Below are 27,422 nucleotides of genomic sequence, written 5' to 3' on the forward strand. Positions count from 1 at the left end.
TAATGTTTTTTCCCCATGGATTCTTTCTGTGTTTGTGTGGCTGAAATGCCTATATCTGTAAGGGCTAGGGATTTAGCTCAGTGGTTCCGCCACCTGCCTCACAAGCACAAGGACCCCAGTACCAAAAAAAAAAAAAGTCTATATCTGTAAATGATAGTTTGGCTGGATACAAATTACAGGCGTGTTTGTTTTTCACAGAACATTGGATACATTCCTCTACTGTCTTCTTACACTCGGCATTGCTGGTGAAAAGTTTGATATCAACGTTGTGACTTGATTCCTGCTTCTTTGTATGTAACCTTTATCTCTGATTTTTGAAGCTCTTAGGATTTTATCTTTCTGTGCAGAACATTCAACGTGATGTGTGCCATTCAGCGTGACAGTCAGTAGTCATTCTTACCGTGGTCTTCCTTCTCTACTGACCAATCCCCACTATCAAGTGGCTGCTTGGCTCTGGAGGTGGAACATGAGTACAATTCACTCTCCCAGGCAGCTCAGTTACTATGATTCTCTACCTCATTACTGCTGGTTCGTCAATCCCTTCTGGAATCTGCCATGTTAAAACCACTTTGGAATCTCTAGATTTCCCAGCAGTCTTCTGTGTCGACTTTGGCTGTGATTTCATTCTTCAGGCTTGTTCTACCTGCTTTCCCATTCGGTGGTTCATGAAAAATCTGGCCCATCAAAGTTACTTGTCTTTTTTTGGATGTAACACATTTTCTGATTACTTGAAAGTAGGCTCACAGTTCATAGAATGGAATCCTCGAGCAAGTACTGTCATTCCTTGGTATTCACAGGGAGTGGATGGTGCTAAAATCTGAGGGTTTCTCAAATCCCTTGTATAAAATGTTATACTGCTTGTATGGAACCTGTGTATGTCCAATGTACATATGTAACATATATATAGTTCAAGTTATCTCTAGATGATTTATAATACCCAATGCAATATAAATGCTATGTAAATGGTTGTCATACCATGCCATTTAGGGAATAATGACAAAGGAGATTGTAGGTACATATGCAGTACAGGCCATTTGTTCCCAAATATTTTCAATCCACCGTTGGTTGAATCTTCAGATGCAGAACCTATGGGTGTGGACAGCCAACTGTAATTTCTAAACTTTAAGGTGCATAAGAATTATCCAAAGTGCTTCGCACAAAGATAGATTCCCAGGAGCACCTCCAAACACTTTCTGAAATGGTGTTTTAGTCACTGTCTCGGTTTTCTATCTCCTGCCATTTTAGAAAAAGTACCTCTAGTTGCTCTGGGAAAAGGAATTCCACAAGGCTAAGGACAGTTGGTCAGTATTTCAGGATTTATGCCCAAGAGCCAATAAATGGCACCTACTTAACTTTTATTTTCAAAACTTAGGAGACCTATCTCTCAAATTGTTTAGATTAGGGTCCCTCAGATGCTCATCTGAACCAGTGTTATATACAGACGGCAAGACTTTCTCTGCATACTTGAAGTAAAGATGAGTACATTGATCCCTGATAAAGACCCCCAGTCTGCTGTAAGGGACAGTTCTGGTCCGTGCAGGAAAAGAGTGGCCCTGTTCTTTACTTAGGAGGTATAAATGATGATTGAAGTTGGGATGGTGTAGTGCCCATTTCCACACCTGGGGGCCTTGGATCTGCCAACCAGGCTATGCTATTTCCAAATCCTAAGCCCCAGGATGGCTACAACTAGCCCAGGAGATGTTGAGGGTACGGAGAAGGCTGTGGAAAGATACTGTCCTGACACAGAGAGAAAAGGTGGCATTACCTATAGAATTCCATACCACATGCCCCACATATGTAGCAAAGGGACTTTCCTTGGAAGAGTCAGCTAAAGAAGAATTTCTCAGTCCTTGGCAGACTTGGGAGAGGTGACACCTGTGTAGGACAAAAGAGACCCTGTGTTGTTTGCCGCTGTCGCCCCAGTGCCTGTGGCTGCTGGGTGGCGCAGGATGCATACTGTCCATTCAGCTGTGATGGTTGACTTTATGTTTCAGCTTGGCTAGGCTGCGGGGCCTGGTGGTCAAGGCCCTGTCTAATGTTGCTGGGAAGGGTGTTTTGGAGGAGATAGGAGCCAGTGTCCTTGGCTTTGGAGGCTCCAGGCCCCCACATCCATTCTGTGATGGAGCCACAGGCTGAGCTTGGACTGCTGGGCCTCATCACCCGGCCATACTGTCTTTGGTCTGGCAGAAGCCCCCGCCAGGCCAGCAGAGGAATGGAGGCTGAGCAAGAGAGCAACAATTGAGGGTTCCTTAGAATAAATTAGGCTGTCAGGTGTTGAAAAATGGGTTCTAAAACTACGTGGCAGGGCATTTGAGTGTTTTCCCAGATTTGGGAAGGAAGGGTGAGTGGGATTTGGTTGCAGGCAGGGGCTCTTGTCACTCAGGTCTGACCTGTTAGATGATAGTGTGTGTGCCCGTGATGTGCTCAGTTCTCTCTCACATGCAGGGTGGTGGTGGAATAGTGAGGTTGGGGTGGGGGCCGCACACTGTGGTGGTTGCATTGCAGTCGCTCTCAGATCTGGAACCTGCTCATGGATTCTCTTGGAAAGTAACCATGGCTTTTCGTGGTTGACTCCATGCGTAGCTGCCAGAGGGTGGGCGGGAGGCCCGACTGCTCGTCTCGTGACAAGGAATTGGTGTGCTCCACGTCAGAAGCGGTGGTTCTCAGTGCTGTTTGGGCACATGTTAGAAAGGTGTGTTCTCAGCCCCACCCCAGACCTGCCGAATGATACCTGCTGGGGCGGGCCTGGACCCCCAGGAGACTTTGCAACATGGGAAAGAGCTGTAGGGTGCAAAGGAGGCCAAAGATAGTGCGAGGGGACAGAAGGAGCCAAGGCTGAAAGTGGCCTAACAAGGGTGCTGGCTGTCCCGTGGAGCCCCTCAGCCCTTCCTAGTTGGAAGCCTCAGCCCAGAGACTGCACCACTGGGCCTCCCTACCTGGCTCTCAGTGGCTGAGGCCTTCAGAGGCTGGAGCAGAGCCAGGGTCATTGCTAGAGACTGCCACCCTGTGCCCCTGTGAAAGCCCGGCCCCATGATTCCCTGTCACCTTACTGCCTTGCTTCCAGTTCCTGCCTGACAGACGCAGTTCACATTTTTATCTTGGAAAGGCACACTCAGAGCTCTTCTTTGAAAGTCCCCGGAGTTTCTCCCCTCACCGGGCACTTTCTAGAGCAAAAAGGAGACAGGGTTCCTTCAGGGAGGACCGAGGCATCTGCACTGGGAAGAGGCACTCAGCAGAAATGCAGCCACAGGGGAGCACATCCGGGAGGGAGGACGGCACTGCTGAGCCCAGGGGTGGGAAACAACTCTGGAGAACTCTGGTGGGCTGCCTGAAGCCAACCCTGGAAACCAGAATCCTGGGTGCAGCCACCGCTGTGTAGAGCTATGGGACCTGTGAGGGGGATGAAGGGGGTCATGGTCAGAGACCAGCTGGTGACACCTGCATTTCTTTGGCAACCATCCCCTGATCAACACCCTGGAGCTCCCTGCGTCCCACAGGGGCAGTGTTTATAAAAACGTTGTGTCTAAATAAAGCTAAACCACTTGAAATAAGTCAGGAAAAACTGGCTACTTAAATAATCCTCAAGGAGATCTTTTATTCAGAAATTTTGACAATGTGATGGAGTATCCTATAATTTAACCACTTTTCGAGTTTAATTTCAGCTTTTGAGTTTCATTCACACCCATTTAGCAGCTATCATTGAGTCCCTTGTTCTAGGCACCAGATGATGCCTAAATGGAAGATTCAGCTGCCACCTCACTGGCTCATGGACAGGTGGGTGGGTAGGTGGGTAGGCAGTGTAGGACGGAAGTTTCAGGGTGTTCCAAGGAGCAGGCGGAAACCTGGGGCAAATTGCTAGCATGGTGTGAGCAACCTTGTAAGATTGCAGGTGGCTGTCAGCAAAGCTATATGGCTCTAGGAGTTTGTTGGGGCTGGCTTGGGGGCCAGAAGGCTATTCAGAAGAGGAGGGTCTGGAAGGGTCCCTTGTGAGTGACTCCCTGCAGCCAGCAAGGAGAGGCAGCCAGTTAGGTGGGGCTTGGAAGGACTCAGGGCCAGTCTAAGTGGGCCCTTAGCTCTCCTTGGTAGCAGGACTGCCCTTCCCACAGCCTCGCATACCCAGGCCCTGTCCATGCTCTGGGTGACACCTCCGTACAAGGACTCTGTTTGCCCCAGCCAGTGCCACTGGTGCTGTGATCCACCCCTGGCTCTGTGCTTTGATAGCAACCTCAGTCCCCACCTTCATCTGGGTCCTTTCCAGGGATCTGGCTCTACAGTGCTCCTGAAAGAAAACAAAACAAAAAAACAACAACAGAAAAGCCAAACCTTTCTCTGCCCCCTAGTGGCGGAGCCTCAGATGTAGTTGGGGGCTAAGGATTTCAGCTATAGAGGAACCAACATTGAGTCATTTTTGAACAGTTAGCTTTGGGAAATGATTGTGCATCTTTTCAAGCCATGGATTTGTTTCCTGTCCTGTGTACACAACACGGAACCAAATCAGAAAACTCACACAGTTAAAATTGGGCGACCCCAGTCCTGCGATTCAAACCCTCAAAAGCCAACGCTAAAGCATGATGTTAGGTGTGAGGACAAAAACCCAGATCCTCTATCTGAAATAGGGGTCCTGAAAGGACACAAATACACACACTCCTCAGTACCTTTCCTATCTACATACATTGAAAAGTGCAGCCTTGTTTCAGCTGCATGTCAGGGTGTAAAGGTGGAGGTAGATTGTGCGTGTGTGCTTGTGCGTGTGTGTACATGCCCCAACAGGTAAATCACTGTGAGGGAGCAGGGTCAGTAAAGGCCTTTTGGGGTTGTGTGTTATGTAAACAGATGATGGCACCTTACCGTGTACACCGAGAGCTGAGATGTCTGTAGGCGTGGATTTGGTGGTGAAGGAAGAGCTGTGTAGCCCACGCTTCTGCCACGTGAGACTCCCATTTCTTACTCAGTTCCTCTGTGTTCTTCTGGCCCAGAGCTGCTCGCCAGGGTCTGTGAACCCTGGGAGGTTAGAGGTACCGCCAGGAACCCTTTGTAGTTCCTTTCCGACCAGTTCAGTGGTTCTTACCTCTAGCTGTACGCCTGAAGTCACCGGGAGACTTCACAATACTGAACGTTGGAGGCCCCACTCTGATCTCAGGCCCTGGGCCGTGACCCACGAGTTGGTATTTTTGTCGGATCCTAACGTGCAGCCTGGGTGAGGTCCCTGGGACAAGGAGAAGTTGTCGGTTTTCCTGCGGCCTGACCTTTGCTTCAAACGCTGAAGCTGTTCTCAGGCTGAGCCAAACACTGATTGGCAGTTGCATTTACTTGATGAATTGAATGAAATAAAAATGACTAGGTTTAAACTTAATCTACCACTCAGAATCAACAAACAGATCAATGGAGAATGCATGGTGCTGGCCAGGATGGGGTCAGCACACCACAACCCCTCCCGTCTCTTTTATTGGAACTGACATTAAGCCTAGGGCCTTTTCATTCAGATACATTCCCAACACCTTTTCATCTTTTTATTTTGAGACAGGGCCTCACTAAATTGCCAGGGCTGGGCTAGAACTTGCCACCCTTCTGCCTCAGCCTCCCAGTGTGCTGGGATTACAGGCCTGCATCACCATGCCTGGCTAGCCCATTCCTCTCACTGGTTAGAACTCAACCCCCTGGGTATAATTAAAAGCAACACCCTTGGGAAGGAGGTCAAGGCTCAGATGCTCAGTATGTTGGCAATGAGTTTTCTTGCTTTGCATGTTCTCTTTTCTGCTTTATCTGCGTGCTGTCTGATTTGGGAAACAGCTAAATAAGCAGGACAGCAAAAACTGTGTGGCAACCCATCCTGCCACTCAGAAGGTCAGAAAAAAGACCCTGAAAGCTGAAAAAAAGGGGAATCATCATTTTGTTATTGTCTTTTCTCTCACCAAACTCAGAGGAGCAGCACCTAAGATTCTCAGAGAAAACCCAACTCTCTGGATAAAGGAAGTAGTTATTATACTGGGATCTTTATTTTCCCTCTTTTGCTTGCTCCTTTGCCCCTAGCAGTGACTTCAGTTGGATAAAACTGTGGAACAGGGCATTAGACTAAAACTCTGGGAGAGCCCCAACTTCATGGTCAGAAGAAACAGGGAAAGGGGGTCTCTGATAATAGGAGAATATTTCCAGGAAGCCTTGGAGAGGAAAAGTTGTGAAAAGGTAGTGCCCTACTTGTGTGTCTGTACCCACACTACATGTAGACACATCCAGAGAATAATAATGAAGGCTTTGGGACCAAACTGCAATGGCCCAAGTCCCAGGCTTAATCTCTGAATGGCTCCTGCAGAAGGCAGACCCAAGCAGCATGGCAAAGGGTTTTGAGACTAAACTGACACCAGAGCCACCTAAAGAGGATGAGACCGAGCTTTGCTTGTGACCCTAAATGGGCTCGTCACCTGATGAAACAAACAAATGAAAATCAATATTCACTAGCATCTTCAAACATTAATAATAAAAACGATGAAGTTACAATCGAAATTTATTTGGAAGAAAATCTGGGCAACTCCTCAATCAAGAACAAAAGAAGGTTTTTGTTTTTGTTAAGTGGCCAGTTCTCTAGGGAAAAGATAATCCAACAAATGCCCTTCTTGAGATGACCTAGATGTTAGAATTATCAACGACTACAATGAATTAATCATATTACTCAAAGCAGCGGTGGGAGATTTTTTGTTGTTGTTTTTTTGGTACTGGGGATCGAACTTGCAAGGCAGATGTGGTGCTGCTGAGCTAAATCCCTGGCCCGAGGTGGAAATTTTTGAAGTGAATGGAAAAATAAATAGAAAATTTACAGAGAAATATACTTTCAAAGAGGCAAAGTAGAAATTTTGTAAAAGTATGTCTGGAATAAAAATGTGACTGATGAGCTCAAAAGATGAATGTGACCTGGGAGATAGTCAGCTCTAAGTAGATTGGTAGAAATTATTCTGAGCAGCTGAGAGAAAAATAATTTTTAACCAATGAGCAAAGCCTTGGGGACTTTTACAATAATATCAGAAGCTCTAATCTTCATATTACTGGAGTTCCTGAATGAAAGGAGAAAGAGCTTTGTCACATAAAAATATTTCTCAAACTCCAAAGCATCCCATTTTGTCAAAATAAATAAATTTACTGATTTAAGAGGCTCAAAAACACCAATAGGATAAACCAAAAAAAAAAAAAAAAAACCAAGACATAATCAAACTGCTGGAAAGTGAAGATAACAGAAAAATCTTGACATGGGGTATATTTCAGATGACACATTACATACAGAAAAACATGTGACTGCATTTCTCTTCACAAACCACAAAGCCATAAGCCAATGGGGACAATTCTTCAACATTAGAATGAAGACCAGCTGTCGACCTAGAATTCTGTATTCGGTCAATAAACCCTTCAGGAAGGAACATGAAATAAAGACCTTCTCAGATAAAGGGAAACCAAAAGAATTTGTTTCCGCTATCCCAGTTTGAAATATAATAGCTACCAAAAGTACAGTCACCGAATGTCAGGGCTGCATCTTGAGAAATGTGTCTTTAGGCAGTTTTGTTGCTGTGTGACTCTCCAACAGTGTACATACATAAACTAAGGCGACTGGATACCACCAGGTGATATAATCTATCATATATGTGCTCTTCTGTTGTTCAAAATGTTGCTATATGGTGCATTACTACTCTCCAAGCCAAAGGGAAAAGAAATGAAGGTACTGGGACCTTGGGAATGAGGGAGAAGCAAACAAATGGTAAAACGTCAGAGTAAATAGAGTAGGCCATTTTCACCTCTTCAGTTCTTTAAAATATATGTCAGCATTTCAAGCAAACATGATTGCCTGGTTTGTGTGAGTCCTAATGCGGATGGATATAATATATATAATGATTATAGTGCAAGTGCTGTAAATGAAAGGACCTCATTTGGTTGGAAGGCTCTGTGTTTTACCTGAGGTAGTAAAATATTTTACTCAAAGTAGACCATAAAAAGTTAGATTTGTAGATTGTAAGCCATAGAGCAGCCATTAAACATGATACAAAGTAAAAAAAAAAAAAAAAAAGATACAAAGTGCCAGGGATGTAGCTCACTCAGTGGTGCTGTGCCTGCCTGGCAAGCACAAGGTCCTGAGTTCGATCCCTAGTAGGGAGTGGGGGGGTGGGGGGATACAAAGAAGTGAAACCAAAAGAACATCCAGTGATTGTCCCATTACTCTCCATTATGGCACTAGCACTGGTTTCAGGTATAGATTATACGTGGAATATTGGAAATGCCAGCTCTTAAAAGATGGGCTATTGATGAGTAGCTTTTAATTGGATTTCAGGGCCAGATCAACCCCTTGTGCTCATTCCAAGCTAAGGACGAAGCAGGGCACATATCTTGGCATAAGGAAATCCCAGAAGGGACAGGTTAGCCCCACCCCACCAGGCCTCTTCCAGGGGCTGCTGTGCTTCCTGCTACAGAATTGGCACCTAGCAGATGTGGCTACCTGGGGCCCATGAAGCCGCAAAGGCACTCGCCTAGTTAAATACCTTTTGTCTATAGACGTACGGAACCCAGGAATGAAGAAAGGTAGGAAGTAAGTACCATTATCTCATGACTTAGAGTCAGTCCTTGCTACTATTTTAATGTATTTCTGCACAGCTTATTGTAGACAAATGATAGTAGTGTGTTTCATATGCTAAACTCTTTCTAAATATCTCAGTTGCTACCTAATTGTCTTGTGGATATGCCAACATTGATTGAACTAGGACCCTGTTATGGAAGGTTTAGGGTGTGCTCAACAGTTCTGTCCATTTCACTAACATATTTCAAAAATAAAAATCACATCCCTCTGTGACCCTAAGCCAAGTCACAAGGTCTTGCTGGACAGTGTTGGACATCAGCTTGGTTTCTGGAAATTAATTTATTAACTGCTCTTCAGAGCCCACGGTTGCCGAGGATCTTACTCGGTGACTTTTGTCTGGGACGTTTGAGCTGATTATACAAATGTGCTCCAAACCACTTCGACTCAAATTTTGTGTAGTGAAAGCAACTCAATTATATTTGAAAGGAATAAAAGGATATTATCCATATGACATGTAAGACCAAACAGGGAAACACGATCAGTGTTGGCAGCAATTCGCCTGAGTCCATTATGGCATTTGTATGATAAGATTGCACCCAGCCTGTGTGGTGCGCACTGAATAGCTATTTTTCATCTCAGTCTGCTGCATTATAAGCTCTTCTGAGGGCCAGCTATTGCTATTTTCCCATGCAAAAGTAAAACACGGTTTTGACTAAGGACACTGGGGCTCTTTATTGTTGACAAGGAGCCTCTGTGTCCCACATCTCATTAGGATGTTTCAGGAGGCAAGTGGTGAGCACAGTGTCAGTGGCTGCATTTTCTATTGATTTATGTGCTGTTATAGAATTAATTGAGTCTGGACACAGGGCCTTATCTTCTTGGATGTGTAGTAGGTAATCGGGCTGCTCCTGTTCATTTGAATTGCTTTCCAGATGGTCTGTTGTGAAGGATTTATCTTTAATATGATTGATCAGAAGCAACAGGCCTAAATTTGTCTGTGCACATGTTCTGCAGTGCAAAGCCCTGCCTCCCACAGGGGGCAGTTTACCCCTCCTGGGCTCATCTGAAGCCTTGGGTCTTTTGTTGCCATCAAACGCAGCAGAGAAAATTTTGAAGTGCCCTGGATAAAGGTCTGGAGTAGGGAGAAAACTAGGATCTCTTTAGGGAAATATCATAACATCATTTATATTTGGTAGGAGAATAGTTAGGATCTTATTCAGTAGAGGCTGCTGTAACAAAAATACTACAGACAGGGTGGCTCAGATAGCAACATTTCTTTCTCCCAATCCCAGAGACTGAGAGGACTAGGATGAAAGTGCTGGCATAGTCAGTGTGTGGGAAGGGTCTACTCCTGGATCATAGATGGTGTCTTATTGCTGTGTCTTTACGTGGTGGACTGGGCAAGCGAGCTCTCTTCAGCCTCTTTTATAAGGGCACTAATCCCACTCCTGTGGGCTCCACCCTCATTACCTCATCTCCTCTCAAAAGTCCCCACCTCCAAATACTATTCATTGAGGGATAGGACTTCAATATAGGAATTTTTTGGGTGTTTTTTTTTTTGTTTGTTTGTTTTTTTTGTTTTTTGAGACAGGGTCTATGTAGTTGAGACTGACCTGGAGCTCCCTATGTAGCCCAGGCTGGTCTCGAACTCGCAGCGATCCTCCTGCCTCAGCCTCCCAAGTGCTGGGATTACAGGCATGAGCCACCACATCCAGAACAACATAGGAATTTTGGGAGGGGTGGATATACATATTCAGCCTGTAGCAGTAAGATTAGCTACAGCATTAACATTCAGACAGGAAATCTGATGCAGTCATTAAAATGATGCTTATTGAGTGTCTCTGCAGCATATCACATTTTAATGAAAGAGAAGAACACAGAGTCATGTTTACAATAAAGTCTCAACTGGATAGCAGAGATTTATAGAAAAAAGACCGGGAAGAAATGGCCCTCATGTCCTGGTATCTTTCTGAGCAAGCGTCCATTATGCTCTTTGTTTCCTATTAAGTGTACAGTGAAACCGATCATAATTCCCATCCCCAGGAAGCGTTCACCTCCTGAGTACAGAAATCTCTCTATGTCAGTCAGCCTAAGGAAGGATCGGCTGGATTAGTCACATCTCCGCCCTCTCCCAAGGCGGGGAGGGAAGCTCTTCACACCCTCCTACGAGGCAGCTGTGCCACCCAGCAGTCACATCCCAGAGGAGGATCACAGCTGAAGCGATTGAAATCTTCTCCCCAGACATTGGCTGCAAGTTTACAGAGAGAGTCTGGCAGCCCAGGCAGGTGGGGTCTGGTGGCTGCGTCAGACAGTTCCGCTTCAGGCATTAAGGGGCTCCGACAAAAGGTTGCTGCGTCCTGAGGCTGCAGGCTGCTCCTGTGCAATCGGCCTTGCAGGAGTACAGGTTGACTGAATTCAAGTGGACATTGTCTTAAACTCTTCTCCCTTGGTGTCACTGAATACCACAGCCTGGTTAATTTATGAGAGCTAAACGTCTTTTTGGCTCACATTTCTGGATGCTGGCAAGTCCGAGAGCACACTGGCAGTGTCTGGTGAGGGCCTTCTGGCTGTGTCATGGCATGGTGGAGAGCATCGTGTGGTGAGATAGGCCTGGCATACCAGCTAAGGCCTCGCTCCCTCTTCCTCTAAAGCCACTATCGCCATCATGGAGGCCCTATGCTTGTGACCTCTTCTAGTCCTAGTCACCTCCCAACTTTACCACCAACTGTGTCTTTGGGGCTTAAGTTTCCATCACATGAACTTCTGGGGACCCATCCAGACTATAGCAGATACTATAAATGTAGCAGGAAGAGAACTGTTTCTTTCAAAGGACCACCTCATCCCACCTATGTTTGTGCTCACCTTGCCTTCTCACCTCCCCTTGGCCATTCCTCGCTTTCCTGGAATTGTCTGCAGCTCTCTGAACAACCTCATCCTCCCAGGCTTCCCACTTTTGAGCTGCGATAACAGTGAGCGACTCAGGAACTGGATCATGCAGCTGTGAGCACAGTTTTTGATGCCTCTGACAGCAGAGCTGGCTGCCACTCCAGGCCTAGTCTTTGGCCGTCTACCCAGAACCTTGGGCCTTGAAGCAGCACACTCCTCAGACGGACGCCGTGCCCACGTGGCACCTGCTGTTGATCATCAACCTTGCAGGGCTAAGAGATGCCTGGGATTCTAGGGAAGCACACTTCTGGGTGTGTCTGCGTAGGTCGTGGATGTGTAACCTTGGGGACTACATCTGGCCCTGACTCCTTCCTCTGACTCTTTTTAAGGTACTCTTGTTTCCTGGCTGCAAAGAAGTGTGCAGCTTTCCCCTGCCCCGCCCTGCTGCTTGCTGCTCTGCCTCAGGGCCAGCTGACAGTAGGCTAAAACCTTTGAAGCTGGGAGCCAGAGGAAACCTCCCTCCTTGAAGTTGTGTATATCAGACAATCTGTCCCAGCAACAGAAAGGCGACTAATACAGCCCGTCAAAGTCAGAAGACTCTTTTGGGGGAAGAAACTTAACTGTGTACAGTGCCATCAGCAGTAGGACACCCATGTCCTACTGAAGGGAGGTACAGTGTGTACACAGCCAGGCCATCTGGCCACAGCCGCTCCCACCCACCTGTGCTGGGAGGGCTGTCTCAGACTCCTGATCAGGCATTCTCTCCCTGACATTTCATTTAGAGCTTTCCTCGACTCCGTGCATCTCGTGTTTATGGCGTTCAGGCCTGCACTGAGCGGGTTGGCTGTGCTTGTGTGCAGTCTGTAGTCTGCAGTGCCTTGAATGTCAGTTGTCCCCCTGGGGTTCATGTGCTGGAAACTAGGTCCTGTTGGGAATATGGGGAGATGGTGTAACTTTTAAAGAAGGGGCCGAGTGGGTGGTCTTTAGGTCTTTAGGGGTATCACCCCAGAAGAAAGTAACATAAAAGAGAGTAGTTCTTGTGGGACCCTGAGCTAGTTTTCAAGAGAGCGAGAAATTAGAAGAGTGAGCCTGGCGCCTGCATTGCACATTGGCCTCCCTTCTGGTGCTGTATCCCTCCCCGCGCTCATTTCTACCACCGGCCTTAAGGCTTTCACTGGAGCCCAGTTTTCAAATGTTTTCATCGTTAAATACAATGTTGCCATGTGGCTAAAGACATTTCTCTTCCAGAGTTTGATGGACATCGTGGACCATCTGACCAGGGGTTCTTTTCCATGGATACGAAGGAAAAGGGACCACAGCAGCTGGTCAGGCAGGAGCCATACCTTCAAAGACTCTGCTGAACTACCCTTAAGTCATCAGGCACTTTCAGTATAAGAGGAGAAGCCCTCCTGTTAAAGGTGAAGATGACACCAGCTGCATGCCCTTGAACCTCCAGCACTATGGGTCAAATAAACCTCTTTTCCTTATAAAACTATCCAGCCTCAGGTGTTTCATGGGAGTAGCAGCACATGGATGGACACGCTGTCCTATCTGACCTACCACAGGACCCACAGGCAAGTGTATCCTCTGCATTTCCCAAGGGACAAGGCCATCCTCCACTCAATATCTTACCCAGGGCCTCACAGTAAATGAAGTCCTGAAGTTAAACAAGCACCTTCTGTCTTCATAACGGAGGGCTTTTCCATTTATACCGAAAGTGCCTGGTGAGTTCAGTGTAATCCTGCAGAGCCTTTCAAGATATGGCTCCTTCTTGAGCAGCTGCTGTGGTCCCTTTTCCTTCGTATCCATGGAAAACAGACCCAGGTCAGGTCCATGATGTCAAACACTAGAGAAGAGTCCTCTTCAGCCAGATGCCAGCGTTATATTTAAGGATGAAAGCATTTGAAAAACAGGATTGTCGCCAGTATCCAACTGAGCCATATTGAAGCCTGAGGCAAAAAGAAAAATAACATTTAACATTTTGATGTTTTGTTCTTTGTGGGGTTTTTGCATTATTTTTCATTGTTTTAAGCAACACAATTAAAATACTACTTATTTTAGTTCCTCGTGTTTTTAGCGAACACTTATCTCACACTAACCCAGCCCCATAAAGTAAGAGCATTTCATTAAAATAAGGAATGAATGAAGGATGTTTCTTAGCCCATGCTTCTTCCCAGGAGATGCAAGGGAGAGTGGTCAGACAGGATGGCCACAGGCTGGGAAGGTGACGCAAAGCGGTGATGACTGGCAGGAGGGAGGTCATTTACCTAGGCAGGCAATATTTACCAGTTAAGAACTATTTGGACTTACAAGTAGGTTAGTAAGGTGTGTTTTTTGATCAGTACAGTTTTGCCATATACCAATAATAATCTGGGAAAGCATAATGAGAGAGAAACTGCATTTCAAGACTCGCAAAAACAGTATTTCCAAGAATAAACTTAGAGTATCTGCAATTACTAAGAACATAAGGCTGTTGGGAGACATTTTAGGCTTGAATAGATGGGGAGAGATTTCACAGGTGAATTTGGATTTAAAAAAAATCCAATGCTGCCAGTATGAAAAAAATTTCCTAAAATAGTCTATAACATAAGACCATCTCAAGCAAAATTGTGGTGGAATCACGGAGGCACCCCTGGGCCCAATAGCTCCTAAGTTCATTTGGGAGAATAAATATAAAAATACTGGGGAGGTCTAAACATGAAAATGGGGGTGAGCTTGCCTTGTCTATGTTAAAATACAAAGTTACAGTAATTAAAATGGTGCCATATTGTTGCTGGGCAGATAGAAGAGGCATAGACCAGAAAGTCCAGAAACAGATCTAGGTTTGTAGAAGAATTCTATACAGACAGCTCATCTCACAACTTCTGAGTTCTGACTCTGTGTTGGTAATAAAGCATACTCATGTAGCCATTCTGTTTCTCACAATCAGCCCAATATTCAACAAATTACGTGAGAGAGGCAACCTTTTATTATAAGCTTTGTAGTAGGTGGTTTTGCCTGTAGGCTGGCATGTTCTGAGCATGCTGAAGGTAGGCTATGATGTGGAGTTCCTAAGGTACATTTAATGCATTTTGACTTACAACATTTTAAAAATTATGAGGCACTTATCTGGATGTAACCCCATTATACATCGAGGAGCTGAAACCTCTGAAAAAGTGAACCAAAATAAACTTATAAATGATTATTTCAGCGTTTTGTCACAACAGCAGAAAACTGACCGTGTGGAGACCTTTTCCCCTGAAGGAAGCAGATCTGGCCTAGGGCAGCTCATTGCTGTCCATATCTACAAAAGAGAGGAGTCTCTTCACGTCTCCACTCTGAAGATCCAGGTGGCCAACCCTACTACTGCCAAGGCACCACAACATTGTCCCCCACTGTACATAATACTACCCTTCAGTCCGCCCCTCGCTGAGAGGCTGCCCTGGGTCACAGGGGCCCTTTGCCAGCAGAAGGAGCAAAGCCGGGCCACGTGTTGTGTCTTGCTGGAAACTGAATTGGTGTTTTGGAAGGTCAAGCGGAGGAACTGATCTCTATAATGCAGAAAAAAAAAAAGGGATGAAAGAAATGTTATCAATGTAAGTGATGTGAAGGCCTGAGCCTGGAAATGGATCAGATGGAGGAAAAGGCTGTGGGAGGGAAGGGGAAAAAAGAAATAGCAGAAAGTTTCCTATAGGTAAGGCAGAAGTGGGCTTGTACAGAAAGGGCTCCCCAAGTGAATCCTCATAGATTAATATCATGTAGACATACTCCAGTGGAATTTCTGAACTCTAAGAATGGAGAGAAAATTGTACAAGACTCCAGAGAAGGATTAGATTTTTATTCCAAGGTAAAACAAATAAGATTAGTATCAAACAGCATGTCTGCATCCTGAAAGGTGCAGCTGGAACTGTGTTAGCAGAGCATAGCAAGTAAGGATGCCATCCAAAAAATATTCTGTGTGAGCAGAAACCATTTCTGAGACATAAAAGGATTATCTGTACAAGGACCTTAGCAATTATTCTGGTAAAATAAAATGAGATTGTAACAAATCTTTCAAGAGAGAAAAAATACACAGAGTACAAGAAGCAGCGATGAGCAATGAATTGAGTAATTACAGCCCAAGTCCACGGTTGCTGGTAATACTGTGTACCTGGAAGAAATCCTCCTGAAATTGTTTAAGGCTTCAAGAAGGAACAGAAGGCAGTGGCAGACAATAAACTCCTGGTTCTCCCCTCGCTCTCCTACGATACCACCTCAGTGACTGTGTTAGCTTTGCATTACCATTCCAAATATCTGGTTAACCAACTTTTAAGAGGGAAAGAGTCCTTTTAGCTCCTGTCTGTGATACTGGGCCTTGTCACTTTGAGCCTGCAGCAAGGCAGCACGTGACAGTGGTGAGCATGTGGTAGAACAAAGCATTTGCCTCCTAGCCCGGGCGGGAAGCTGGGAGGAGGAAGAAGGGGCTTGGGTCCCCAGGTCCCCTTCAGTGCACCCCTCCAATGGCTGGAGGACCTCGTGCTAGCCCTGTCTCTTGAAGTTCCCACTGCCTTCCAGTAGCATCCCAGGCTGGGTGGGGACCCAGCCTTTAAGACTTGGGGCCACCACCTTAGTCACAGGAGTGATTTACTTTTTAAAAACCTAGATAATGTACTCATGGAAAGGAGGGTTGTTCCACATTACTGTAGCAGGTATATCTTAGTCCTTAAGTCTTACTCACCTCAAAGATGGTCACTATAGGGTTAGGTGCACAGATGTCTAAGAGTGTATGTGTGAAGATTTTATCTTCAGAAGGACAGAGAGCTTGAAGTGAGGGTGGTCAGACGCTGTGTACTTTGTTCTCTCACAAGAATGGGAGTGTAGTTGTCCTTGGGATCCTCCAGAGATTTGTTCTAGGCTCCTTTGAGGATATAAGACCCCAAGGATGCTCTCATCTCTTACGTGAAGTGGCACGATATTTGCATAGAATCTGCGCAAATCTTCTCACGTACCTTGAGCCATCTCCAGATGACTGGTAATATCTAATACAGTGCGAATGCCATGTAAATAGTTGTTAGACTGAATTTTTAGTGAATTATGACAGGTAGAAGATCTGAAGGTAGATGAAGGTAGAAGATCTGTGCGTATTTGGTTCAGATGAAGTGTTTAAAAAATACCTTCGGCCGGCATTTGGTTGAACCCATGGGTGCAGAATCTGTGGGTGCGGAGGGTGTGTGTATCTGCAGTGCACCTGGCCTGGTGTCAAGCCTTCGGGAGATACAGGACGCTGTGGAGATAGGATCGCTCCTCATCCCCCAGGTAGCAGGAGCTGTGTGCTCACCTGCCGGTAGCGCTGACACCATCTGCCTTCCTCCACCCTGACGGACGAGGCGTGGACATCTGCGGTCACCGGTTAGCACGGCCTTCAGCACATGCTTCTGAGGGATCGCTGTTTCTGGAGACTGTGTACAGAATTGGGATTGCTGAGTTCTTCATAGCACGCCTGCAGCCTGTCCTCTGGGATGTCAGGAGCCTGCTGTGCGGTCCTGTCTTATCCTTAAGGCGGCTTGTTCCCTGTGTGTGCTCAGGTTGTAGTGTGTGGTGAATGTTGGACCCCCAGTGTTCTTCCTGGGCCCAGGTCTTCGGAATTGTTCTGCCCCTTCAGAGTTCGGAGTGGAGTGACTCTAGAACTAGATGTTTGAGCCCTACCGGCTCTTTCTCATTGATAGTTTTCCTGGCGTGGGCCACTCTGGAGGTACTGTGAACTTGTGGCATTCCAGTACTGTTACCAAAAAGCCACCACTTGTGGTCCCCTTGTGGGCCCAGGAGCACAGGCTGAGTTTCTGGGGTGTGAGCTCACGTGCTGGCGGCATGTGTCCCCATCAGTAATTGTGCTCACACCCCGAGTGTCTACATTGGATGAGATAATTGCCTCTTCTCAGCTCTTCTGGGAATGTTCGTAGCGCTGTGACTGTGACCATCTGGTAAGGCCGTCTCCTAGTGAGATGTGTTTTGGGCACTGCTGCAAGCCAGACTGCTGTGTGAGCGCTGGGAGACACAGGATGTGAAAAGCCTTAAGTTTCCGAGCCCCCTGGGGACAGGAAGAAAGAGGATGTGGGGGATGTGAGCACAGAGCCTGGGCAGTGCTACCCTGGGCCTTGCTGGTGGCACCTTCCTGCCCTCATACCCTCCATCTGACCCCAGGTCCCATGGTTTCCTCCGCCTCAGTACCCACTGAGCCTTCCTCTCTCATTGCCACTATTTTAATTTAAGATCTCTTTTTTTTTTTTCAAAAATTTGTTTCTTTGAGGCAAAATAGACAAACCTAAAATTCATCATCGTACCATTTTTAAAATACACAGGTTCCCATTTATTTATTTATTTATTTATTTTCTTTTTCTTCACAGTACTGGTGAGTGAACTCAGGATCGATCTCACCCTGAGCTAAGCCCCCAGTCTTTTACTTTTCATTTTCTTGAGACAGGTTCTTGCTAAGTTTCTCGGGCTTACCTGGAACTTGCCATCCTCCTCCCTCAGCTTCCGGAGTAGCTGGGGTCACAGGTGTGTGCCCCCATGCCTAGCTAAGTATTCATTTCTTTACTGGACTACTAGAATGCACTTTAAAAAAAAATAAACCATTGCAGTTCATGTATAGTGTAAAAGTATGGTTTAAAGGACAAAGTGAACACTTGCGTAGCAATTCAACATAAAAATAGAACCCTGGCCAAACATTTCATCACCCTCTTTTACCTTTTCCTGATCCTAGCTCTTCCCATGTCCTCCACAGCCATAGGAGTCTAGGTTCAGTCCCCAGTACAAGAAAAAAACAATCCCATCTGTTATGCCCTGTGGCTCTGCTTGGCTTGGGGAATAAAGCAGAGCGCCGTGCAGTGGGGTTCAAGCCCGCTCCCGTGTGAACCTCGGGGTCACGCATCCTGCCCGCCGTGGTGCATGCTGGGCTCTCTTCTCCGTCGCTGCACTGCTCTGCTCTGCACCACTCTGCACCTCAGGGCACTGACCTCCCCTCGCTGGTGCTGGGCGTCTGTGCTGCGCTTCCCTGTGCCTTGCTCAGCCACGGTGACCCCTGCCCGTCTCACCCCTCTGTGAACGAAAGGCGTCTGGTTTGGAGTTGGGAGGGGAGAACAAAGCAGGGGGTGGACTGAGATGGTCCTCAAGGAACTCTGGATTTATTTAGCTCTTGTGTTAATATACAGGGGTTTTTAAAAAATGTATTCTATACTACAAGCAATACATTCATGCGGTTTTAAAAAAAGTTGGAACAATATTTAAAAATATGGAAAAATACTGGCCCTCATTTCTACATGGAACCTCCCACAGTCCCCCTCCCTAATGTGCTTTATTCACTCATTTGTTTTTATTTCACTTTACTTGTAGTAATTGTGCCCATTCTAGGGCGCAGCGTGGCGTTTTGGTACGAGTGCACCTTGTCAAGGAGCACGGGCCCAGCCTGAAGAAGCCCCTGGTCTCCCATGGCTGTGTCCTTCTGGATGAAAGGCTCCGCTCTTCTCATCTGAGAGCAGCTGACCCGATCCTGTGACGCTGTCTCGTCACCCGGGCTGCCTAATGGAGTGGGCCTTGTAGGAAGATCTCGGGGACTGCGAGTTTTGAGAGCTGGAGCAGGCGTCCCGTGGTTGTGGCTGCTTCTCCTCCCCACCGCCCCCCGGGGCTCTGCCTGTGCTCCTTGCCACGGTCGCACATGGCTCCTGGCCCTGAGGCCGCCGGCCGGGATGTCACAGCCTTTGAAGGGACCTGCATCCGCTCTGCTCTGAGCAGACAGGGTGGCCGGGCGCCGCTCCTCGGGTTGGCTGTGGCGTCCGAGTTCTGACTGTTCTCTCTGACGTTCCTCCCCACAGAGGCTGACTGCAGTGACGATGGCCGCCTGAGCATCTGCCATGGCCCACCGCACCTGCCAGAGCACTGCCAACAGCATGCTTGACCACAGGGCCAGGCCGGGCCCCGTCCCCCAGGGCCAGGAGCCCGACGGGGAGGATGCAGAGCTGCCCTTGGAGGGCTATGTGCCCACGGGCCTAGCGCTGGCCACCCTGAGGCCCGAGAGCCCCACGCCCGAGCAGCAGGAGTGCCACAACCACAGCCCTGACGGGGACTCCAGCTCTGACTATGTGAACAACACCTCCGAGGAGGAGGAAGAGGAGGAGGACGACGAGGGCCTCCCCGAAGAGGAGGAGGGCATCACCTACTACATCCGCTACTGTCCAGAGGACGACAGCTACCTGGAGGGCGTGGACTGCCACGGGGAGGAGTACCTGGCCCACGGCACGCACCCCGTGGACACTGACGAGTGCCAGGAGGCCGTGGAGGAGTGGACAGACTCAGCGGGCCCGCACCCCCACGGCCACGGGGCTGGAGGCAGCCAAGATTACCCGGATGGCCACCTGCCCGCTCCGGAGGACGAGCCCTCCATCTTGGAGGTCCAGGACCAGGAAGAAGGTGGCCACTACTGCTCCAGCAAAGAGGGCTACCAGGACTACTATCCCCCGGAAGACAATGGCAACGCGGGCAGTGCTTCCCCCTACCGCCCAAGGCGCGGGGATGGGGACCTGGAGGACCAAGAGGAGGACATCGACCAGATTGTAGCCGAGATCAAGATGAGCTTGAGCATGACCAGCATCACCAGCGCCAGTGAGGCCAGCCCTGAGCACATGCCCGATCTGGGGCCTGGGGACCCCGCAGAGGCCTGCACGCCCGGCCAGGCCAGCCGGGGGCCCAGCCGGCACGAGGCCAGGCCCAAGTCGCTGAACCTGCCTCCCGAGGCCAAGCACCCCGGAGATCCCCAGAGAGGCTTCAAGACCAAGGTCAGGACGCCAGAGGAGAGGTCAAAGTGGGCCCAGGAGCAGGTAGGTAGTGGCTGTCCCGGGGAGGGAGCAGAGGGGTTCATGAGCCCCGCAGGTGCTGGAGCTGTGCCAGGCGAAGGGGTGGTGTTAGCCGGAGGAGTGGGCTGCTGTCTGATTCACAGTCCGCAAATTGCTCTTTGTCGGCTCAGTTACATGAATGTTTCTGGATGTTTGGCCACTCTTAGTGTCCCCCTGAGATTCAGGGGACACCAGGGAAGTCCCACAGTGAGGCCGATTGGCAGCTGGTGCCTCCCCACCCCACAGAAGGTTCAGTTTCTGGCCCGCTGCCCTGGATCTGCTCACAGCAGGAGAGCATGGGGTGAGGACAGACCCTCGCCTCTGCAGGGTGGCTGCCTCCAGCCAGCATGGCCTGGGTGAAGCTGGGGGATGGCCGGGGCAAGGGGCGGAGGCCCGAGTGTATCTCACAGCGGCCCTGGCCTCAGGCTTCTCTCTCTGAAAGCTCCAGGCCCTGCGCCAGTGGGCAGTTAGCTATGAATAGCGACTCTGTTTTGCAAATCATTATTTGTAAGCCTGACAAAGTCTTGGAAAAGAAATGAATGCTAATGTGGGCAATGGTTGTAAAAATAATTATATTTTCTTTCAACTCAAGCAAAGTAAACATGTATTCTAATAAACACATCTAAAAAACTGACATTAAAAAAAAACAGAAGAACCCATCATGGGGATATAAAGATTTGAACTTGTATTGGCCCGCTCTGTGGGCTGCTTGAAAAGCCTTAATTGTTTTTTCCTGGAAGAGTTCATGAGTTTGATTGTATACAACATGTAGTGTATAAAATATATGTAATATACAGCAAAGGCTTATATTTGGACTATAAATCGTATTGACTCGCTGTTAGATTTCTGGCTCTTGTAGTTTTGACATCTTATGTTCTTTCTAAAGGTTAAGTAGGAATTGACTTCACTGTGGAAGTGTTCCTGTCACTCAGTCATTCTGCTTTCTGGGGGTGCTGTGTGGTGTAAAGAAAGGGCAGGTGGCTCCGGGCCCTGGGTCTGGGCTTTAGGCCAGTGAGCCGTCCTCTTTCCTCCGTCTTTTGTGGCACCCAGACTCCTCCCCAGCAGTGGTGATGGCACCACAGGGACTGACGTAGGTCACACAGAGCCTGTGACATACCACATTCTGCTGGAGAAAATGGCATCCAAGTCAAAGATCCTGTCAGGATAAAATTATCTTTGGAGCCTGGTGAGTTTTGCTTTTTCTACTTCTTGCTCACCAGATGTCAGTTTGAGTGAAGCTCCACAGACCTCTGGGTTGAAGGTTTCTGGTCCAGTGAGGGGTAGGGGTTCCTGTCAGAGGGTGCGTGGAGAAGGAGGAAGTCCCTCGCCATTGTGCGGGACCAGGAGGAAGTCTGTTCTCCAGAGAAGAGACGTTGAACAGGAAAAGCAGAGAGCTTCAGCTCCTAATTAGTATGCGTGTCCTTAAAGCAAGTTCTTTTATCCTGGATTCTGGAAAAGCTCATTTAAGCTGGGGGATGATTGTTCAGGTTTTTTTTTTTTTCATACATTCATTCATTCATTCATCTGTTCATTTGTTCACAAACTAGTTCCATCTGGGGGAAGCCCCACAGCTCCCGGGTCAGGGTTGAGTAAGAGCCTCGCCAATGGACCCTGCACGCACCTGAGGCCTCTGTAGACCTGGCACGCAGGAGAGGGTGAAGAACTCTCCAGGGGGACCAAGAAGAGTGGCTGGTGGTAGAGGTGGTCCTGACAGTAGGATTCCATATGAAGGGTGTGCCCTGAGCGATTTGGTGGTGTGCGTTTGAAATCACAGCCTGCTTCCCCCGCGTGAATTCCTTGCTGCCCTGGACACGGTTAGGCTGTGCCAGGAGCCAGTGAAGACAAATACTCTGGATGCTGCTGACACCCACGGCGATCTCTGAGTTCCCAGAGCCACCAGTGCAGTCAGTGCAGTGCCGCCTACTGTTAAGGCTGCGGCAACAAGCAGTCTCAAGGGAGACAAGGGCGATATTGGCTGCTTCCACACTGTAGACCATCACTTTGTAAAGCAGTGGGGGCCCACTTCAGAACTCTGTATCATTTTTTCTCTTGGTACCAGAGATTGAACTCGGGACCTTGCGCTTGTGAGGCAGTACAGCGCCCCAGAACTCTGTACCTTTTTTGTTTTGTTTTGTTTTGTTTGAGACAGGGTCTCACTATGTAGTTGAGACTGACCTGGAACTCACTGTCTATCCCAAGCTGGTCTTGAACTCACAGGGATCCTCCTGCCTCAGCCTCCCAAGTGCTGGTATCCCAGGTGTGCGCCACCACACCCGGCTGGAACTCTGTATCTTAATGTGAATTTCAGTGAGCTGCCGCATGCAAGTTGGAGGAGCAATGCTATGGGAGACTCAGCTGGAGGAGCAATTACGTAGCGCCTTCACTTCCCTTTACATCTTGAAGCTTGAAAAGCTGGGTGCTTTTGAGAGAATAGGCTGAGTGAATCTAATGTGAAAATCCAAAATCTGACGCACTCGAGCATATGCCAGATGCTACAAGTGGTAAAGCCCACACCTAACCTTTTGAGACAAATCGCAGTCGAAATGCAGGTGCACAGAAACTGTTCTATACATTTCCCTTCTGGCTATACATGTGAGTGAACACAAAGCAAATGAATTTTGTATTTAGACTCCCGTCCCATTCCCAAGCCAGTATTCCAAAATCTGAAAGAAGAAATCTCGAGTCTCAAATACTTCCGATGCCAAGATTTTTGGAAAAGGGAAATTCAACCTGTCCTGAAGAGTGTTTATTAAGTCATCGCATCAATGACAAATAAGTGCAGTAGAATTAGAAATGGGGGAGTGAAACGTGTTCGCCCTGGTAACCACCACCCCAGCAATATAGGCTCTTCTCATTTTTCGGTGTTCCTTTACAGACCGTAGAACTGATCATTAGTCCCTCAGCCGTTGTTACATCTCGGGAGTTATTGTGTCACCCAGCCTTTAAGATTGGATGTATCATAAACACTTCTCCATCTTGTCATATGGTTTTCTTGGTTCCTTTTACTGGCCATTTAATGTTCCACTTGGGTGATATACCATATGTATCCATGCACACCCTGCCACGGGTACACAGGCTGTAGACAGACGGCATTTTCCCTGCTGTTAAAGACAGGTCTATTCAAATCCTGCTTCTGTCTTTTGGCACATTGCCTGAGGGTAAATTCCCATGCTGTGCATCTACATTGACAATTTTTCCCATGATTGTCTTATCTAATTGCCTTTCGTCTCCTATGAATGTTTGATTTGTGTCTTTTATCTTTCGGTGTTTTGATGCTTTTCCATTTCATAGAAGCCCTTTATGTTTTTTTGTTGCGGATGTTTTCTTTAGCCTGTTTTCCTTTGAATTCCAGCAATTTTCATCATTTTGGCAGCACATTTAAGACATGAATGGCTGATTCATCTGTCACCTTTCCATTGCTTTGGGTACAGAAAGTTTCACTCGGGTAATTCCTTCTCCTCAGGCAGGGTGGATGAACTGTCAGAAGGCACTGCTTTAGTCTGACTCGTGTGGAAAGCGAATTGTTCTGTGTGACAGTAAGTGGGAATGTGACTGCTACAGCCTTCTGGGCTGTCCGGTGCTGTACGCGTTGAAAAGGCTGCATTTGCAGGCAGCCTGTCCACCTGCGCGTGTCCCATGGGCCTGGGAGGCCTGCCTTGGGGTGGGGAGTGGTGTGAGGCACAAGGGAGAGGGGACTCCTCAAATTGTGGAAGACATACATGGTAGGGAACGAGATCTATATATGAGTGACTTTTAGGTAAAAAGTTGCTTTCGGAGATGTGTGTCGATTGAGGAAACTTTGGCAAATATAGTACAAAGATAGTGTCATGAGGTAACGTGGAACTTCACTGTAGAACATTTTTCAGATCGAAGAGATGAACTGCCAGTCTTGGGAAGCCTCATTCAGGGTTCCACAGAGCCTACTGGTAGGGGCGTTCCGCAAACAGAACGCACGTTGGCCCTTACCCACGGATTCCGTGTCTGTGAATCTCCTGTTTGCTGAAATGTGTTTGTAACCCTAAAGTCAGTACTCACGCGCCTCTGCAGTGAGATACGGCAGCTTCCGTGCTTCCGGCCGAGCAGGGCTTCTACCTGCCTTTTCCAGCTCTCACACTGTACTCGTATCATGATGCACCCAGCGCCTTGCTGTTTGTGCTTTTTGCTGGTGACTTTTTAAGGCTTGGTGGTGAAAATGACCCTCAAGGGTGGTGCTGGAGTGCCGGCCAGTGTTCCCAAGGGCCAGAAGACCGTGCAGTGCGTTATGAAGAAAGCGCGTGTGGTAGATAACCTCTGCTCGGCGGGTAGAGCGCTGCCAGTCGTAAGTGCGGTGCTGATGGGTCAACGGTGTGGTGCAGCCAGACAAAGGTGGAGACAACTCAGCCGTTCATGTGTGTGGCCACTCCAGAAAGCGCTGAAGGGACATCTGCCATATGTGATGGGGTCACAGAAACAACAGGAATGTGGCTAAATTTACAGATTCGCGAGAAGGTGCGCAATTAAAGAAGAATACAACGGATAGGCTGGAAGCCCAGTGGATTGGGGATCTTGTGATACACAGGAACCAAGGCAGCGTTAAACTCTTCTCAGCAGGTGCTTTATTATTAATGTTGAAGATACTTATTTTAAGAAATGTATATTCAATGAGGTGTTTTTAAACCTAAACATATGTAAAACAGGGTCTTGAGTCGGTTGATGGACAGGCACCTAGCCCTGAATCCCCTCTGGGAGCAATCGTTTACCATGAATTGTAAAGTGACTGTGAGCCATATTCGGTGTCAGAGGAAGACTGGTTCTAGCACCTCCCACAGGACCAAAGTCTATGGCTGCCGCGGTCCCTCACTTGGGTTTTACATATAGTGTTTGCGTGTAACCTGTCCACATCCTCTCAGATATTTCACAGCAGCACCAGATGACTTACACTACCTAAAGTGATAGAAACATTGTATAACGCGTTGTTATACTGTATTGGTTGGTCAGGGCGTATTCAAAACAGATGTGATTTTTTTTTTCCTGAAATCTTTTTCCCATCCACAGTTGGGTTGGATCCCGAAATGTAGAACTCACGGGTATGGAGGCTCAGCTGTGTTGTTTATCGAATGAGGTTGGGAAATCTGGCCGCAAAGCTTTCCTCTTCTTGGAGGTTCACTCACTGCTCCCCGCTGAGCTGCACGAAGCTGCTAGTGCCGTCCAGGCAGCATTCTCACTCATGCTGTGCATCAAGCCCTTTTCTCTGCACGCAGGACCTAAGGGGAAAATCCCAACCCAAACCTCGGCCCCTAAGGGACAAGGGCCGGAATGCGTGGCCTCCTAAGGCCTCCCTTTATGTGGCTCAGTTCCAGGATAAATCAACGCCAACCTGAAATGGTGGTGAAGGGAAGGCTGTCACGTCTGTCACCACTGGACTCCTTTGCCTACGCAGGTTTAACATTTCTTTAAAGAAAAATTGTGGAAAGTCCTCGGGTGTCAGTGGAGGTGGCGACAGTGGTGGTAGTGACTACAGCTCCACGCAAAGGGCTTTAAGGCTCACCTCAGGGACCCCTGCAACAACCTAGAGAGACCAGAGCAGGGATTTGACCCATGGTACATGAGAAGCGAGTGAGCCCTACATGCAGTGAATACCTCAGCCTTAGTTTCACAGCTTCACAGGGCTCAACAGACTGCATTGCACACAGACTCATGCCTGTAACCACTGCAGTGCACAGCCCTTGACAGCTCCCGGGGAAACGGGATGTCAAGTTCTGTGCAGTGCCTACCCGACTCTCCCCGCCCATGATGAGCTGGGGAACTGCGTAGTGTTCCTTCCACATAGGGATCAGTGCTTCTACCCTCTTGCCCATTGGCTTGGTACCAAAAGGCCTAGCGTGCTCTGCTGGACATGACAAGACTGAGGTGACCACTGGACTCAGAGGCTCCAATCTGCAAAACTGTGTCTGGCTTGGGTGCTGACACATCCTGACTTCATGAGAGCTCAGGGCAAAGGCAAACAAGTCAAGTTAAACAAAATATGGTCTTTTTTTATATGCAGCAACTAAATAATACATGAATTAGGTCCCGCCAGGCTTTTATTTAGTGTCCCGCTGGAACTGGGATTTCATTAGCTACCGTGTGATCCCTGCCATGTGGCATGAGGTGTAAGTGAAGGAAGCGCCCCAGCTAGGCAGCTGTTTCCTGGCTCTGGTCTCATGGGCCCAGAGTTGAGTTTTGTGGACCTGGAAATTCCTTGGTAGACCTCACCGGTAGAGGCCGTTTGCGGATCTGTGCTTCCCCCAGGAGCTGTTCACCTGTGCTGCTGCAGCCAGAGGAGCTGGTCCTGTGGGTCTGCAGGCCTGTGATGGCACATTCTTTGGGTTCTTCTGGGTGATCTACAAAGCATCGAGGCTTGGCAAGGGCTGGGCTGATCACTTCAGAGCCCCAGCCCCCTTCACCTGTTACATTGCGATTCTACCATGGAACAGGGTGCCTGAAACAGTTGGCTCTGCACTGGAAATTCTTCCTTTAGCATCTCATTCTAAGGGAAATTTGTTGGAGATTTCTAGGGCTGCAGGCATTCCCAGTCTGGGACCTCAATGATCATTCAGTCAAAAGCATTTGATTTACCCAGGAGCTGTGTGCAAGCAGCTCCAGAACTTGGGACTGTAAAACAAATACACATTTTGAAGATTTAGGCATTTCATGATCTCTACTTATCACCATCCTAGGCAGAGCTTTCCAGAAAGAGCCCCCTGATAATAGAAACAAATGAAAATCAATACTTCATAGCCAACTTAATACAGCAGTTAAGTGAGACGTGATGCTGGGCCTCAAGGCCACATCAGACACACAAGTGTCCAGCACTGTCCGTTGTGGAGATGCTTTGGCTGTGACTTGGCATGTGATTGAGGTTCGTTTTCCAAAGGAGTTTTCGAGATGTGTTAGGAATGCTGGAGATAGGCCTCTCAGACGACTGCCGCATTTGGTGGTGTGTGAAGTAAGTGTTGGCCCCTGACCTTGAGGAGAGGGCTGAGAGGGTGCTGTGGGTGGGTTGGGACTTCTCTCCATCAGAATGCACAGGGCTGTGCGTGTGCAGGTGAGGTGGCTATGCAGAGAGCCGCTTTGTGCCCAGAGGGAGCCCGCTGTTCAAACCTGGTCCATAGGGAGGA

At 48.0% G+C, this 27,422-nt stretch overlaps 1 protein-coding gene across 7 annotated transcripts in view; it reads left to right on the top strand.

The window, feature by feature from the left end:
- Positions 1 to 27,422, top strand: part of Apba2 (amyloid beta precursor protein binding family A member 2) — a 193,517-nt gene that overhangs the window by 91,556 nt on the left and 74,539 nt on the right. For all 7 annotated transcript variants that reach the window (XM_033761060.1, XM_033761056.1, XM_033761058.1 and 4 more), the window contains one exon: positions 19,267 to 20,268. In XM_033761060.1, the coding sequence (XP_033616951.1) occupies positions 19,306 to 20,268 (963 nt within the window). In that variant the 5' untranslated portion in view covers positions 19,267 to 19,305. The remainder of the gene's footprint in view (positions 1 to 19,266; positions 20,269 to 27,422) is intronic.

The sequence above is a fragment of the Fukomys damarensis genome, unplaced genomic scaffold (genome assembly GCF_012274545.1).
Source record: "Fukomys damarensis isolate Sample0158 unplaced genomic scaffold, DMR_v1.0_HiC HiC_scaffold_7, whole genome shotgun sequence".
NCBI classification, from domain to species: domain Eukaryota; kingdom Metazoa; phylum Chordata; class Mammalia; order Rodentia; family Bathyergidae; genus Fukomys; species Fukomys damarensis.